This window comes from Athene noctua, chromosome 21, assembly GCF_965140245.1.
Source record: "Athene noctua chromosome 21, bAthNoc1.hap1.1, whole genome shotgun sequence".
In the NCBI taxonomy this organism is placed as follows: Eukaryota; Metazoa; Chordata; class Aves; order Strigiformes; family Strigidae; genus Athene; species Athene noctua.
The window spans coordinates 8116800-8134552 of record NC_134057.1 but is presented as its reverse complement, the minus strand read 5'-3'; the positions used below and the strand labels follow the sequence as shown (position 1 = coordinate 8134552).

The following is a 17753-nucleotide window of genomic DNA, read 5'->3' as shown; positions in this document are numbered from 1 at the left end:
CTGTAAAACGCATCCTGTGTGCGGATTATTAAACACACCCACCCTGGGATTATGCTGTGACTTGCAGATTTGGAGGCAAAGATTCTGAATTAAGAAGAACCTATCCAGAATAGAGTGGAGTTTACTGCAGTTGCTGTGGGTTTTCAAAGGAACGGCTGCAGTCAGAATCTGGCTGAAGTAATTAATTGACGAAGGGTGGAAAGGCAAAGCAGCATGCGGAAGATGTAATTAATGGGAACATATAACAGTCAGCTCTCACATAATAAATTGGCAGCTATGCCTGAGGTAACTGCCTTTTATTTGTAAAATACAGTTGGAATTTTCTAAAAAGTAATTGCACATTTTTCTTCCATTTTCACATGGTCCCAGAGAACACAGTACAGTACAAATACCAATGGGAATGCAATAAAATCATGGTGGTTGGGTGGTGGTGTTTTTTTGTTTTGTTTTGTTGTTTTTTTTTTTAGTCTCAGGGCTATGATCTTATTTGACCCAATGTCCAAAGGACAGAAGGAATAGATTTTTAGTTCATATTTTAGTTAGGTTTAATATGGAATAATCTTAAACAGACAAGGCAGGAGCAACCAGAATAAGTAACAGTAAATGGTTGGATATCTGTTTGCAGAACAGATTTAGTAATGTAATTCTCCTGACTTGAGTAAATAATGGTTAAGATAAACGTTCTGAAATGCTTCCATTTTGAAGGCTTGAATTTTCCCCGTCTGAAAGTTTACTGCAGCTTTTCCTGAAGAGCAAGCATGACATTAGTTGTTCTTTAGATACACCACTGATGCTGGTGGATATTCAAGAAAATGCATTCTACCACTTGCCTAGTGCAAAGCTCTGGAAGGCTGTGGGATGAGACAAAGGTTCTCCACACCCAGCTGAGTCGGGACAGCCTGCTGGAAAACCAGTGGTTTAGTCCTTCCTCCAAAAAAAAATTTGCAGGAGGAAGGTGAGGTAGGGCTTTCAAACTGGGTTTTGCTGCTGTGACTAAACAGACAAGGTACGAGAATTCTTAGTTGCCATTTCCAGGCTTCTCAGTGAAGTAGTGGGAACTGCAGGTTGTTCCTACTGCTACCTGGAGGTGGGATTCCGCTCTGCACACAGGTGGGGAGGTAGAGTACCCATCATTTAGGTGCTTTGTCTGTTTGGATTTTCTTTTGGTTTTAAGCAATCTGTTTGTTGTCACCCTTGATAACAGGGAGAAAAGGGGAAATCGAAATCTATTCTATTGTAAGGTTGAAGAAGGATCTAGCTCATTTTGTCTGTGAGTAATCGGGGACGGGATCTAGTAGTAACAACCTAGCATCCGAGTTGTTCTCACTGTAAATCGGATCAGAAGCTCTGTTTAAAATGGAACAGCCTGAAGACCAGGAAATATAGTTCTGTGTAAAATATTCCTGCTGTAACTAGTCTTTATTGCTGACCCCGGGGGATCTTGCATTTGCTGCAGGCTTTGCCTGGTAGGCAGTTTGTTGCTGAACTAAGCCTTTAAATAGACAGCAAGTTAAAAAAAAAAAAAATCCTGCAATTTTTGTGCTGATGAATTTAAAATGATGTTCTAGCAAGCTCGGTACACTCCAAATTAATTAGCAAGGATCCTTTTAACAGGATAATTACTATATCAGCAAGTGGTAAACTCAAAATGAATGTGAGTAGTCCTGGCTTGCATCAACAAGGAAGAGCTGCGTTGTGGTTCTACCGACCGAGTCTGAATTCACCCTCATGTGAAAGGTTTTAGACAGCGCAGCTGGTCAGCAGCAGCACTCTCCAGCTTCTTTACCTCTAGACGTGAATTCAATTCCCAAATGAATTTGCATTCCACTCTCCATATGTCTACTTCACAATGCCATAGCAAATGATTGGCTTTTCAAAATATCTGCCTGGAAAAAGGCCCAAAATAAGAAGAGAAGGAGGTGTTGCACGTTATTACTAAAGTATAAACGGTAGAAAGGGCTATGAAGGATATGAGACTCCCTTCTTGATGGCTGTGCATTTTCTGCTGTCATAATGGAAGGGCCCGATCCTGCGTAGAACAGTAACAGCTCACAAATATAAATACAGGTTCACATGTTTGGGGGTTGGATTTTTTCAATAGGTTCAGCTTTCAAAGAATAAACGTGTCACTGCCTATCAGGCTATGGGTAAATAAGCCTATGAGTCGTGACAGAAACATTTTACTCATTCCCAACGTCAGATTCTGTCCTTAGATAGCTGAGGGCTTAGAAAATAAGGTTTAAGTGAGAATTTTTAATAAGGGAAATTAACTTAATTAGGTTACTTTATATTTGCGAGATTTTCTATATGCTTTGCTGCTCTCTTTTAAAAGGCATACAGAACTTTGTAAAAGCATCTGCCGCATTCTGTGAGAACGTAATTTTTAGGCAGACTTTCAAAAAATCACTTATTTTCAGCCTCTATAAGATAAGCCCAGAAAAGTCAGTGGTCTTACACTGATCTAAAGAGGGTTCTTGGGAGAAATTTATCAGGCCCTCTGTTTGCTTCAAATGTGAAAGCAGTAAATTATTAATTATTAGCCATTTCTTAAAAATGGATCTTGATGCTCAACAGACCAATCTCTCAAGTTATTTCATGGGACCTTGTGGTGCTCTATAAAATTTGAAGCACGTGCATGAATCCTTCCGTCTAGATTGTTTTGTCAAACACGAGCAGTGCCATTTTCTTTGTAGTTAGATTGTATGCCCAAGTTAGGCCACTTTTAAAAATCATATAAAATGGACACATTTAAAAAACTTGTCTCAATTGCAAGCACAGTGGGGAAAAAAAAAAAAAAAAGTCTTTACAAATATTTTGGGGCTGGGGTTTTTGTGTGTGTTCTAACTGGTATAAATAAAGGCAAGTACCTCTGTAGAAAATGCCTGTGACGAATACAGTTGTATTCTATTGATCTGTGGGCCTGCTTTTTATTTATTTATTTGTAAGGTTTAAGTTATTCGGACCGTGCAGGTCCTAAGAGACAGTCTTGTGTATGCAGTTTCATGGTGGTGCATAGTTTTTAACTAAATCCAGCAAAGGATGAGATAACATTTGAAGATTTTCTTTAAAATTCTTGAACGAAAAATGTTTAGATGTCACAGTAACAGTAGAAATCTGTCATCCCCCTTCATTTGCATGGCTGCACAGTTGTTGCTGCTGAAGTTTCTCCCATACACAGAGAACGTGTTGTTCATCACATTCTAGTTATGGCCCAACCATTCAAGTAGAGCTAAATGCTTCTGTATTTCCCATAATGGACAGGCTTGTCCTTCTATTTTAATATATGGAAGTGTGTATGTTAGCACAGAGCTACGAAAGATTATAAACAACTTCGTTAGTGTGCCAAACCTTTCTGGCTACTACAAACTACGTCTACAAAATCCCTGTGGTAATATAGTAGGGAACTAGTCAAAACCCACCATACAAATGGCTAAAAAAAAATGTCCCACTTCTATGAATTTGCTTCAGAAATTTCCCCTATAACTTAGAAAAAATGACAGATCTCTTGGTGGAAGAGATGACTCAGGCACTCAAGGTATGCTTGGCCACAGAAACGGGCTAAGCCCTTCTGAGGAAGCTGTGGGAAATGCAACCTCTTTCAAGTCAGTACCTGTGCTCCCCGATCTTCTGATGGAGCTTGGGCTTCCTCTTTTGGGGGAAAAGCAACAAACTCACTCATTTCAGTATCGTGGTCAGCGGTAGCATGAGTACGAGCTTCGTAAGGCTCACACGGGCAACAGCTGACTCCTCCTTTCCTGCTCTTCTGCAGGGTGGTAGCACGGAAGTCTAGTGTTATCACTGCCAAACGGTACAATTGTAGAGTCACAACTAAGATATTCTTAACTGTAAAAAACACCAGCATCTGATTGAATATTCTGAAGTGGCCCATCAGGATTGACCGCACGATGAAGAAGGGACCATCCTGTATGAAAAGGCTGACCCCGATGTTCCACAGTTCCGCGCTGTACCTGCAAAGCAGCAGGCTGGGGATCCGCCTGCTTGATGCAGCTGGTTTGCAGCCAATATGCTGTACTGGAAACACAACACAGTTATGTTATAATAACTTTCAAAAACTGAGCCAGGTTTGGACTAAAGGGCGGTTATAATCCAGGGTACCCTGGATTATAAATGCATTCAAATGCGAACAATTGCAACATAAAGCACTTCCAAATTCTGGGATCTGTTTCAGCAAAACACACTAAGCTCTCAGGTTAAGCAGGCACTTATGTGGTCGGCCAAACAGGACCAAAAACCGCTTCCCCTTTTCCATCCCACAAAGCTATCAGAATTTATATACTTTTAAAACAAGACGTAGGTCACCTACTCTTTCTGTAACATCCCCAGACATCTTTCTGTTCAATCAACACGCTAGGCTAGTATCTATCTTTAAAAAAAAACCCAAACTACTGTGCTGAATGGGAACAGTCTGAGGTGTAGCACTTCAGTTTGTTCCAGGCTAAGACCTTGCTTTTAAAAGATTAACTATATACCCATTGACTTTTTTTCATGTGTCATAGTAAGAACAAATCATGTCAGTGCAGGGCAATATTGAGCATTATGGATAGGAAGGAACCGTGGTCACTGCTTGCTATGTAAGACTTGAGCCACCGTTACTCATTCTTAGATTTCTGGGTATGAAATTTCATGCAGCTGTGGGAATTTATGTGGATGTGTTGAGTATAAAAGCGGTGATGGGCTAGAATGCTCTTTGTGGCATGGTCACGTAGGAGGATCGTCAGAAGGGCTTGTGTGTGGTAAATACGGCTGATTTACGAAAATGCAGGTAGTTTAACTAACCTGTTCCTCAGGCAGTGGGATTTCATTAGTTTAAAATACAGAGCTACTTGCAACGCAGTAGCAACTGCCAAACATTTCAGCTTACTGAAAAAATTCTGTTGTTTGGGTCAATGCTGGGGGAAAAAAACCCAAAAACTCAAGTGGAAAATGAGTTGTAGAATGTAGAAATTTGCTCAATCCATTAGGCAAAGCTTCAGCAGCAGCTAATATTTTAATATGTTTTTGTGCCACTGCCGTTTAACAGTCCTAAATGCATCGCTGTAGTTCAATAATAAGTGCCTAAAAATTTCTATTTTTGATGTATGAATAAACATTCTGATGCTTGCACGATCTGTACAACTGTATAGAACTACCTAAAATAAACTGTACCCATAGCAAATTTCAGGGCAATGTGTGTTCAGTAATTTAATTTTTACCTGGTAAATGTAATTAAATAAGCAGAAAAGCAATAGCAGAGAGAAAAATGTGCAGTACAAAAGGTTACTTCATTTTAATTAATGCTGTGATTGTTTAAGTACTGTTTGAATTTATTTGGGTGGTGGTGATGTGTATGGGGGTTCTTTTGTTGGTGGGTTTTTTTGGGGTTTTGTTTTTGTTTTGATTTTTTTTTTAAACCTGAGTGTTGTGCATCTTTTTAACAGAATATATTTTACCAGTAACAGGAATTCTAGCTGTGATAAAGCTGAAATGTGGTTGCATCAGTTTTTTTCAGCTGCTGAGCTGAAACAATGAAATATTTTCATAACTTTAGTGTTGAAAACAAAGCCTACTGCTGTTCATGAAGAAAAGGCTAATGAAAAATTCCTGAAATTATTTTTTTCATTACTATTCTTTTATTATTTTAGTCAGTGTGTCAACCTAGTCATAAATATTATATAAGATGCTCGTGAGGATAACGTATCTTTAGACTGGGACAGTTGAGCTGCAAACTTGTAGTGACTGGAGGCCAAACCCTCTGTTGGAACAGATGATTGAGGCAACTTTTGTTATTCTTCCTGGACACAGAGAAGCCCGCCCTTTCTGCCTAGGGATGAATACAAGCCTGAGTTATCTGAGTGGTGGGCCTTTAAGATAAGGGTGAACAGTCCCAACATCATATGGTCCTTCGGGCTCCCTGTAAATAGGTAATTTCTCTTCTGGTCACATCACCTGTTGCCTGTGCTGTTCCCTGTGGTTTACAATCTCCTGCCTCTCCATAGGGTCTAGTAACCTACCCAGACTCAAGCCATATTATAATCCAAGACCAGACCTAAGTCAAGCACTCATGCAGTGCAGTTTAAGGCAGTAACAGGCAACTGGAGCAGCTGCTCCAACACAATATTGCGATTCTATTTTTGTCTGGAAGTAGAGAGTTTTATCACAGAGGTTAGCCAGAAAGCAAGTGCTTCCTCAGAAGAAACCACAATTGGATTTCTTCAAAAACCATTGTCATATGAAATGCTCTCCACCAGAAGTTCTTGGTATAGCCTGTAGTGTGTGTGCACAGCTGCAAGACACACCAGCAAAAACTTAAAGCATTTGTTCTCTTTTCTTGTCTGTGTGCAAGTACTAACCTGCAAGATCGAGTGGAAACTGTAACATACTCCAGGTCCATATGGCAAGAATTGCATTTATGAGAGCATAATTCTTCCTAGGGGAGGGGAAAAAAGTGGTAACAGTGAAGATGCAGTTTCCTTACGCGATAACAAAAATGTTTCCTGTAGTATTTAGAATGTCATTTAAAGGGTGGGTGAGTGAAACAGTGGTTGATTAATGCATGCTCTTGAGATGTAAGACTGAGGCAAACAAAGACACCTTTTGGTATAGATTTTTTTGCTGTTCAGTCTACATGTTCCAGCTGTGTAATTACACTAAATATCTGATGCTAACATTATAATGCTAAGCATATGGAAATAGACTCTGTGGCTCAAAGAGGAGATATCTTTATCCTTGTAGTGATTACAAATTCCTTGCAAGGCTGAAGCTTCTCTGCCAAGTGGGAAGGACCTCTTCCTGCTGTAAAACATTTTCTTTGATATTTAAAAGAAAAAAAAAAAAAAAAAGTATGTCTGTACCAGAGGATGAACCTCTTCTGTGATTCCTTTTCTTTATGATGGATGTTCACAGCTCATCTCTCAGTGCTATGAGGGGGAGATGAGCTCACTTTCTCGAGGAGAGATCACAATGTTGAAAATTCACACCAGACTCTGCCATTCCCTTTCTTCTTATCTTTGAACACTTTGTCATTCTATCATGAGGAAAGTGCACATGAGATAACCAAAGAAGCAGCTTGGATAATGAATCATCAAAGCAAACTCTAGTTGCTTCCTTGCCAGTCTTAAGCAATTCATTAACCTGAAGGGACTTATTGTGTATCCAGCGTTTCACCTCCTGTAGTTTTAAGAACTCACACTGCATGGCAGTTGTGCTGGTTGTTTGGCTCTTTGTGCACTTTTATTGTGATGGATGTGACGTGCTTCTCTGCTGGCAACAGATGAGTAATCCCTAACAAAGCTCATGGGACTGTTAGGTCTTTTACAGAGGGAAAGGTGAGAGTATACAGAGCCCTTAAATGTAGAAGAGCCTTTCCGTTACTTGTGGGAAATACTCTTCCACCAGTCTGAACACCACAGACCGCACAAACCATCTTCAAACAAAACCAATATCTTGCATTACACAAATTATTCATGTCAGCAAATAGTCCTTACCGAACATCATCGATGTACAAGGTTTCACTGGCAAATTCAAGTATATCTGCTGCTGTTCCCACAAACATGAGAAGCAGCTGAGACAATTGATCCCGGGTGATTTCAACCCCGATGGGGAGAAGCCATCTCCCAACTACTAGTAGCAGTAGAAAAGTCTGGTGGAGGGCGAGTGTCCATACGGTCTCACAGATTGTGGAGAGCTGATTCACAAAGACTTTAGCCTGTTTAAGAGACGACAACAATAACTCCTGTAACTTCAGGAGACTGACATTATAGGTACTTTCAGAGACTGTGTTCATCCTTGAGCCTGCTTGTGTTGTCCTCATTGTATTAGAGCTAATCATTTCAGTGTGGCAGCCATAAGGCACATCAATACAAACTTTGGGTAATGAACAGGAAGACTTTCTCTGTGTACTACTACAGGTCTCATTTTTCAGCTGAGCATTATCCTTCACAGAACCATCACTCTGACACTTTCTAAATTTGGAAGAGAACGGTAGGAGAGTCTCCTCTTCACAGAGAGGCTTGTCCTACCAACAATACTTACTATGCAGCGTGCCGCAGGCCATTTTCACAATACGGTTTTCTAAAACAACACTATTAATTCTTTTTCTTTTTAAGTTTTACTTACTGTGTGAGGAGCTTGCCCAAACAGACATAACAGTCCTCTCTGATTGCTCTAATTTCATAAGATCTCTACTAGGAATAGGAAAAGGTGTCTTACCGTCTGAATGATGTGGTGATCTGTTCCCTCAATTCCATGACTGCTGTCTCTGGATTGATTAAAGTCTTGGTTGCTGAAATTCACCTCAACAGCTCCAGGCTTATTACTGCAGTACTGTTGAGAAAATAAACATCACACGTGCATAAAAATCCCACACTAGGACCAGATGCACTCTGTAGCTGAAAGGGTCGTGTTGTACTGAACTGCAGAGGGTTTAGTTGTGGAAGTCGGTCAATATTTAGAGGTACGTGCTCACTCTGAATGTAATTCCCCCCTTTTCAGAAAGGAGGAATTACTCTCATAAGGACAGGAGTGATGTGTTGGTAGGTCCTGGGGTAAAAGTAGGGCAAAAGTTGGTTATGGTCAGTCTCTATATTCAAACTTGTTCTCAAAATATCTGCTTCTCATATCTACTATCCAGAAAAAGTTCTCTAAAAATGCCTTTGTTTCATTCTTCTGTACGACTTGCCTCAAAGCTGAAATGAATAGAGCTGGGGTAGGATGTTTGGGTTGTATTGTCTGCTGCCTCAACACCCCCCCGCCCCCAGTTGGGCCTTATTCTGCAAGAAAATTTATAATCTGAGAGGTGAGACTCAGCAATAATTAAGAAAAATGGGCCTGCCGAAGAGAAAAAAAAATGGGTATTTTTACTTTCTCCAAGTACGTAGTGCTCTGGGAAACTGAATGTTGGGTAACACATACTGTTAGCTGAACCGTAGTAAAGCAGTAGTGGGCCTGTGTCCTCTCTGAGGTCTGCAGCACTGCACTGCCCTTCTACCTACCTTCACGCCCAAGGTTGGCCCCAGAACAACTGGGGTATGGTTCTAAAAATCTATCTTCATAACAATCCCTTAGCATCTCTCTTCATCGTAATAAAAAAGGGATAATTAGAAAATCAAACCATGCTGTTATTAAAGACTTTTATCCTCTCTTATTTTGCCAGAGAACACCAGATGATTTGCATTTCTCCACTGGGCCCCCCACCATTTTATTGCACAGGGAGTGATTTTCTGCAACAATCAGAATGTGTTCTAGTGCATACTGAGTAGCTGTGTTCAGCATAATGCCTGCCAATATAAAAGCAACATTTTCCAGCAAATGTCACATTTTCCAGCAAATTTCAGATTTCACTTTGATATTTTACTTGGTCTCTGATAATGTTGCTCGTTATCTGGGTAAATGCTGCCTCTTGACCTTGTAGATAAAAGGAGAAACTTCCTGTGGTCTGAAAAAATCTGGAAAAAAAAGTCAGTGCTTGTTGTTTTTATAGTTGGTAGTAAAGGTTCTTAAACTGCACGCTTGCCTTATTTGGACAGTGGTGTGAGAGCATCGAAAGATGGACACACAGGTTTTGGGAAGGTATTTCCATTTAAAAGAGAGAAATCTAAATTTCTGGACGTGGAACCAGTGAGGTGGGCTGGTACGCTGCCCAGCTACAGCCTTGTGGGGCTCATCTCTCTGGGGTAGCCCTTCAACTGAGGAAGAAAGAACAGCTTGTTCAGAGGATGTTTCAGAAATGAAATTTAACTGGTGCTCCGGAGAAGCACCAGTTTTTTTATCCGTTGCCTTCAGAAAAATGTCGAAAGCCTGTGAAGACCAGCCCCCAACGTCCAAGTCAGCCTTTCTGAAGAACCCCCACAGGCAGTGTGACACAGCTGGCTGAGGAGACCATGACATAAAAATGTGGTGTAACTGGCAAAACCACCCCAGAATTATAAGTGAATATTTATACTGTAACAAGTAGCTTGGGTAGTGCAAAGGGGTTACTAAGGTGGGCTGGAGGAGGAAGGTAATCCACTTTCACTTTGGTTTGTCATCGAGTCTGCATTTCAGCTCACTCCTCTGCCCCCCTTGCCCAGTCTGCCAGGGGTAAGAGTAAGGGAGCCGTGAACTTGCGTTAAACTTCACATCAGAGTTTTGGGGATTGTTTTTTGTTTGTTTGTTTTTTAAAGCCCTGTTTCTTGAGGATGAATTTGACAAATTCCAGGAGGAGGCCATGCCTCTTGCATGTGCAAGGATGGTGGAAAACCCTTCCCAAAGACTGTGGGAACTCCCAGCAAGTAAATCAGGTGGCTGAAGGACAGGACTGAAACAAGAGCCCGTTGCACTAATACTGTGGGTGCTGCTCAGCAGATGCTGTGGCTCTCCCCATGCCAACTACAGAGAGCAGACAGCTCTCACCACGGGTCTGAGCAACCTCCGCTCAGGGCGGAGGAGCTGCAGCAGTCAGCAACTCGCCCCACCGGAGGCAGGTCCAGGAAAGCATGCCACATCTTACACGTGCCTTGCAATGGGGCTCTTTTATCTTATTTTTATTTTTTTTTCTCCCTCCCTAGTGGCACTAAGGTGCAGAGAATATTCTTTAAGAAAATCAGCTCACTTCATCAGTGTCTTTTGTATGTTCTTAGTATGTAATTTTTGCAACTAATCCTAGCTGAGTGAGGGGTTACTATTTCAGTGCAAGGCTCTCCAAACTGGGACTGAATGACACTCCTCAGGGCCAGGTCCATGGCTCTTCTCAGCTGCATGCAGGCAAGAAATGGAAAACTGCATCTGCAAAGCCAGTCATTTCAGTTAGCTCCTGTTTTTTTCATTTACGTATGTTCATACCTTGTTTGGGTTTTTTTCTTTCTGAATATCTATTAAGTGACGATTGTGGTGGTGATTCACTTGGAAGTTTGGAGAAGAGCCTTTCTTTTTATCATGTGTATTTGATGTAAATAGACTGTTGGTGCCAGGTGTACTTGCCTAACCAGTTATGTATGTGCAGTGACTTAACGGGAACGTGACAAGTACTAAGTTTCGCAGGCTGTTGATAAATGTGGTTTACCTCTTCACTGCTAGAGCCTAGTTACTCCTAGATATCAAGACCGCGTGTGTAGCTAAACAAAAACGCTGTGGAAAAAATACGGTGCAAAAATAAATCAGGAAGAAACTGTACACATTTTGCGTAAATTCCAACTTGGTTTACTTCCTTTGTTTCTTGGGAGATGAAGCTTACGTTCCTCTGATTTATAAAACGTCTACTCAAATATTGGTGCATGTCATGGTGTTGTCCTAGCGTGCAGCCTGCAGAGAGCTCGCTGTCAGTGCACGGGGAAGAACTGAACTTACTCAGCAAATTTCTGTTTGCATGTTATTCACAGTCCGTTTTTCTCAAATAAGAATGAGGCTAGCTAAAACTTCTCATGATGGGTCCAGCACTGACATGGTAAAATTGACACTTGAATACCAGGGCAGAGTACCCTCAATCCTGTTAACATGCATGGAGGCTGGAAGCCTGAGTTCATTGTGGAAGAAAGAGGCTAGAGCTTCCCCAGAGCGGGCCCTCTGCCAAGCAACAGGTACCCAGCTTGCTCTCTCTGCAATTTGCTGGAAACACTGTGGCAATCGCCATGGCAACAGGTGTGATGATGTCAGAAATTCAAAGCAACCACCACTGCTTCGTTTTGCTCATACGGGAAAGCTGAAATGTAAAACAGGGATAAAAGATTGCTGAAGCTGTTTTCCAAATTGAGGAAGATAATGGATGTGGGAGGGAAGGAATGGGGCAAGATGGAAGATCACTTTTAGGAGAGAATTTTAGCTGGCGGAAAGATCCCACATCAGAATGAGGCTGGGGGAATGGGCAGTAATATTCACCATTTCCTTAAAATTTTAAGTTAATGTGGTTAAAAATAATTACAGAGTTTACCATCTGTCTTATTACTTACTGGGAAGCCTGCACTGGTAGTCGGGTAAGCCCTGCTAAAGGTGGTCAGTTATTGCTTTCTGTGGCAGGGATGCACCAGGCATTTGAAAAGGTAACAGAGGTATTTGTTTATCTGAGATCTTACACAATATTAAGAAAGAATGCTTGGGGATTTTAATGGATTAAATGGCTTTAATTTTCTTGCCACTCTGTTTTGCAGACAGCAATTTTTTCGCTCAGTACAGTTCAATTTACTTTATAGTCTCTCCCAAACATGTATTTCATCCCCAAATACTTTACTGCAAAGCGGTAGTTTCTATGCAGTCGGTATTTCACTGTTGATATATGAATGGTATTACTTATGTCCAGTTCTGCAGCACTCAGGCAGAATTGCCTCTGTCTTCTGGAAGAGAGACTGCATATTAGCACATGCCTTAAATAACAGCATCAACACAAGCAGTTGATGTTTCCTGTTAAAGATTCAACATGAGGATCGAAATTCTACTGCTGTAAAGACTACACACAGTTTTCACGGTGTATATATTAAATGTGTGGATCTAGAAACTGCATAATCACCTATTCTGTTAGTATTTTAATAAGGAAAAAACCCAGCAATACTTTAGTAGGAGGAGTAGTACTACTCTGGGTGCTGCGTTTGCGATCGCTAGGAGGGCTGCTTCCCTTCTGGAGGTATTGGTTTTTAATCTATTAGATTGTGTGTTTCCAGAACTCTCTATCTTATCTCTCCAGGTATAAACTAAGCTGTTAACTTGATATACTCCCTCTTTAATTCACAGTAGCAGTATATCAATAAGAACAAAGTATGCCATGTTCTAACATCATTTTGGGAAATAAACTGCTGCCTTTGACTACAGAATTAGCCTGTTTCTTGGACCAGATTTAACTATGACAAATGTTCTCAATATCCACATTACCTGTCTGACTGTTTAAGGAGATTTGGCAAAACAAGAAGACAATAAATTCCTGCTGCTGTATTTAGAAAAAGCCTCAGGCATTTTCAGTGTAAACACAATTTTGAATATTTGATTATGCTTCTGTGGGCTCTAACAATATTTCGAAGGAGAAAATGAGGCCCTATGTCTTCTTAGTCTAATTTATGGGGGGTTTTTTTTTCCTCTTGCTTTTTGCTCTTGGTCCTATAGGGCCCTTTTCTGCTGTGGATATAAGGTACTGCATATGTGCAGATGCTGAGACAGATAAAATCCCCTTTTCAGTATGTAAAAGTGCTGTGGGGACATGAAAGCAGCCTGCACGGGGAGGTGGTTCACTCGATGTGGGCTGCTGGGCTAAGTGGCTCTGTCCTGGCTCTAACTGACTCCATCTGCCAAAAGAAAAATTGCCTTTAAAAATTTTACTGTGTGTTTTAGTCCTGAATTGGAACCCAGACACACACACCCCCCCCTCCCAGATTACTATACAGCACGAACAAAGAAAGGACATAAACACTGACAAACTACCATGTCGGCTATCCGCGGTAGCAATCTGTGAGCGTTCTCCTAGGTTGCAAGCACAAGGTAATTAGAGTTTAAGACCCCTTTCACTGATACCCGTCTCAGTTTTGGTTTTCTTGGAGTTGTGATATCTGCTTGTAAGTGCTGTGAAACTCGTATTTAATTTTACAAAGACCTCTCTAAAGCAATGAAATTCTTTCACCATCCTGAGTGAGATTCAAGCTGGTAACCTGGGGGTGAAAGAGTGTTTTTTAAACTTCCAGTCCTCGGTTCCCCAGCCAAATACAACTAAACGGTCTCATTTTAGCTAGGAATGAGGCTCATATTTGATATTTAGGAAATGCACAGTAGTCCATAGTATAGCTGGAGCTGGACTGGGAGACCCACCAGTATAAAACGGAAAATTGGAACAAGACCTGGCAGATCTCTGTCTGTATGCCCAAACCCAACCCACCAAACAATGCATCGATTTCAAACTAGTCCATCTTGTCTCATAATAAATACCTGAGTCCCATGATGAATTTCTAGTAGCCATAGTGATGGTACTGTGCAAATCAGATATAAAAATATTGCTGGTGAAAACCTGTGAAGGAAAAGAAAAGATAGCTTGGTATTGTATCACATCATAAACACCATATTTCCTATCGTTATTTGCATTGAAAAGCATCTTATGCCTCCTACCATATGGGATATTAAGAAATAGTGCAACTGCAAGAGTTGCTATTCTTGCTGAATTCCTTCTGCTGTTGGTATTGTGAATCATAAGTTTATTGGTACATCCATCTAAAAGCATACCTGGAAGTCTATTTAAAACCTGGGTTTTTTTAAGAACTAAACAAAGGCACTTTGTTTGTATTTCCCTTGCAGCATTCATTCTCTGTGCTTTAAATAAATAAGTAACGCCGCTAGCTAACGTGCTTTTTCTGATTTCATGAAGGGTGAATTAATACATTCAGTCATTTCACTGAGTGATGCTGGGATAAAGGTTGTTGATGCTGGGATAAAGGTTGTGCATTGACACAGGAAAGGTAGAAATAGCATCAGTTGGTCTAAAACAAGCATTTCTTCAGCAGGAGGTTTCTCAGTGCATGCTAAATTGGTTTATGAAAATGGGTCTTGGTCTTGTTTCCCCATTTGTGCTGAAAATTGTATAATTCTTTAGGATTTCTGTCTCTAGTTCTCTCCCTGCCAATCACCTATATAACTTGTGATGCTGAAGCTTTATTATCTTCAGCTTCTTGAGACGAGTTTATTCAGAACTACCAGGGATGTTTAATTACTCCTTCTGCAAGCACTGATTCTTCTGAAGGCTGCTGATGTTTTCCTATTAAACACATGACGGTTTTGTTTGGGTGAGGAGGGGGTTTTTTTTGGCAATTCTTATCCTTTTGGAGTAGGAATGAGGTCTGATGCCACTAATGTTCCATCTAGCTGTGCCATAGTGCGGAGTGAGCATCGCTGCAGTGCTGCTGAGATGCATCACAACCTTTGCATCACACGTGTGCTGGCCCAGGACAGGGCACTGGAGTCAAACTCGGGATGCTTGCTTGCTTGATTCCTTCTGTCTTGTCATTAGCACACCCTGCAGTGATTTTTAAATTGTTTATAAGTATGTAACTGCAGCAATGGTTTTGGTCAATAGTTTTTTGCATTTATTTTTGTTTGTTCCTATCCAGAATGTACCTTTTATTTTTGTAATCATGACTTTTCCAGTGAAGATTAAGTATGGAGAAAAAGGAAAAACTCTTATTGCTCAGGTAACTGACTGGGTTGCTGAGCTGCTATGAGATGTTTCAATCAATCTCCTCTAAATAAGATAGTCCTGGGTCTTTTGGTTTGGTTGTTTGAGTTTGTTTGGGTTTGGTTGTTTGTTTTTTTTTTTCAGGGTGAGGTGGTGGTGTTGTTTTGGCGGCGGCATTTTGTGTTGCTTGCTTTTTTTCTAAAAAAAAAAAAAAAAAAAATTAAAATAGTGATTCTGTGGGGTTTTAGCCTGATTATTTTGGGAGAGAACACACCTCTCATTTGAATGGGAGAACTAACATATTTTACAGTATTTCCTGTAGGACTTGAGCACATAAAAAATCCATCCAGCTGGCAGGTTAGCAGTACTGAGCTAATGATACCAGATCAGGCCAGGAGACTTCAGGGGCTTTATTAACCCTGCCTTTTCTTTCAGAAGAAGCAATCTAGAGGAAATATTACATGGCCAGGCCCACATGCCATTTAACTTTTTTTGTCCTGGTGTAAAAATTAAGAGTCTTCTGCCAATAATGAATGGAGAGAATCTGAGGCTCTTGGAGGCAGGAGAGCCCTGTGGCAGGGATTGCCCCTTGCCTGGACCAGTGATTGTCGGTGGAGGCGTGTCTCTAAAAGCAGATGATGCTGCCTGTTCTGAATGTGAGTGTTTTCCACCAGAGCAGAAACTTATCCTGACGCAAATAGATGCTGGCCATTTGCCTACTGTTCTTACCTATAAACGTACTTCACTGTGCTGCTTAAAGTGCTGGAACATATCCTTTTTCAAAATTTCCTTTTAGTTATATTTAGCCCCATCTTTTAGCACGTATATTCATCTAAAATGGATCTGCTTTCTGTATCTATTTTTCTTTAGATTTTTTCCAAAAGCTGCCATAGCAAGTGTTCCTTCACGAAATCTCTTCTGCTGCCTCCTCTCTCCTGCTCACTCTGCCTCCGTCTCATAACTGTGCATTTGGAGCTCCGCTGTTGTTAATTTTTTTCCTGTGTCCCAGAATTTATCACTGCTTTTATTACATTCAAATGTAGAGCGTGGAACACTTGTGTGAATTGTCATGCAACGCTGCTTCTGTTATAATGAGATTCGCAGGTTGCAATGGGCAGGAATTTAAGATCACTGAAATACTTTAGAGCTTTTTTCATCCTGGTTTTGTCTGGGAGCCTGCCTGTAGTTTCAGGGGTTTTTTTTGGTTTTGTTTTTTTTTTTAAATGTCCTAATGAAATCTTGACAATTAGTTACATGACCACTTCCTTTCTACCGAGCATTTGTTTTGGCTGGCGGTGTGCTGATGAGCTGTAGATGACTGTAGTAATTCTTCAGATGCTTGTAAAAACCCATGTGCTTGGGCAAACTCTGCTAGGACTAACTTTTTTTTTTTTGTTCATTTTTCAGGCAGCCTTTCATGCATGAACGTTCCCCTCTGGAATAGCCTCTCAAATTCAAAGCCAAATATTTAAGCCGCCCTTGCTGCACTGTAAGAGCGGTTGCTGCTCATCTTTTATTTGTCACTGAGTTTTGGTTCGGGCACCGGCGTGGCGTTAGCAGGGCCAGGGAATGATTCCCAGGGAAGATGCAAACCGTGGCGGGAGGGGTAAGAGGTGCAGGGCATCACCATGGAAGAGCCTGGGTGGGTCCGCAGCGCCCTTCCCCACCTCACACGTGTAGTCCCTGACACGAAGTCGCTCAGGAGGTGACACTGGGGGGGGGGGGGGGGGGAGTGTGTGCCCCCGCTTCCCCAGCCCCCTGTGTCGGCACCCTAGAGCACGACGTACCTCTCTCCTGCAGCCACATTTCCCACATTTTAATTTTTTTTTTTTTTGGATACACACACACACAGAGATTGGCTCCCAAGTACCCAGCTGCAAAACTGCCCCTCGTGAAACCCTCTGCGCTTGGCGATGGACTTGCCAAGCCTTTACCAGTTGTGTGTGTCCCCCCCCCGCCCCGCCACCCCCAGGTGCTGCAGAGGAGAAAAGGCAGAAAGCTTTGGCAGAAACCCGGGGCACAGCCGCAGACAGCACCTCGCATCTGCTCCAAAGGACATGCAAAGCAGCGAGAGGGGCTGGGAGGGCGCCGGGGGGGGGTTATGCTCACCATTTGTAGCCTCGGCCTTGCTTAAACTTGAGGGTGAGCCCCGTCTCCAGGCACAGAAGAAGATTGAGCAGTGCCAGCAGCCAGTACTTGGGTTCTTTCTTCACGGCCGTCACTCTCCAGACCCCGATGAGCGAGTGCAGCACAAAGAGCAGGCGGGTGACCAGGGCATTGAGCAGCACCATCGGCTCCATCCCGGCCCCCCCGCCGGCACCCGCCGCCTTTCAGGAGCCCCGGGACGCTGCCCCGGGAGCCCCCGGGACGCGGGAGCTCCTCAGCCACGCTGCTCTCTGCTCCTCTTCCATCTCCACAAAGGGGCCCATTATAACAAAAAAGAAACAGCATTGCCCCTCCCCCAGACTTCCTGAAAACTTTTTAAAGGGAAGAGAGAGGAGGGAAAAAAAAAAAAAAAAAAAAAAAAAAAAAAAAAAAAAAAGCAGCAGCGCTCACGCTTCCAGACTCCGCGCTCTGCGCAGCGCTGAGCGCGCCAAGGGTTCCTTTCTGGGTCCTCTCTCTCATCTGCTCCAGGACAAAG

At 42.0% G+C, this 17753-nt stretch overlaps 1 protein-coding gene across 1 annotated transcript; it reads right to left on the bottom strand.

The window, feature by feature from the left end:
• Positions 1-281: 281 nt before the first annotated feature.
• TMEM26 (transmembrane protein 26) lies at positions 282-17509 on the bottom strand. The gene is made up of 6 exons (XM_074924272.1): positions 17222-17509; positions 13876-13954; positions 8209-8322; positions 7485-7705; positions 6351-6427; positions 282-4032 (listed from the first exon to the last, which is right to left on the bottom strand). Exons 1-6 carry the CDS (start codon positions 17410-17412, stop codon positions 3599-3601), a joined length of 1116 nt encoding a protein of 371 aa, XP_074780373.1. The 5' UTR covers positions 17413-17509; the 3' UTR covers positions 282-3598.
• Positions 17510-17753: the final 244 nt, after the last annotated feature.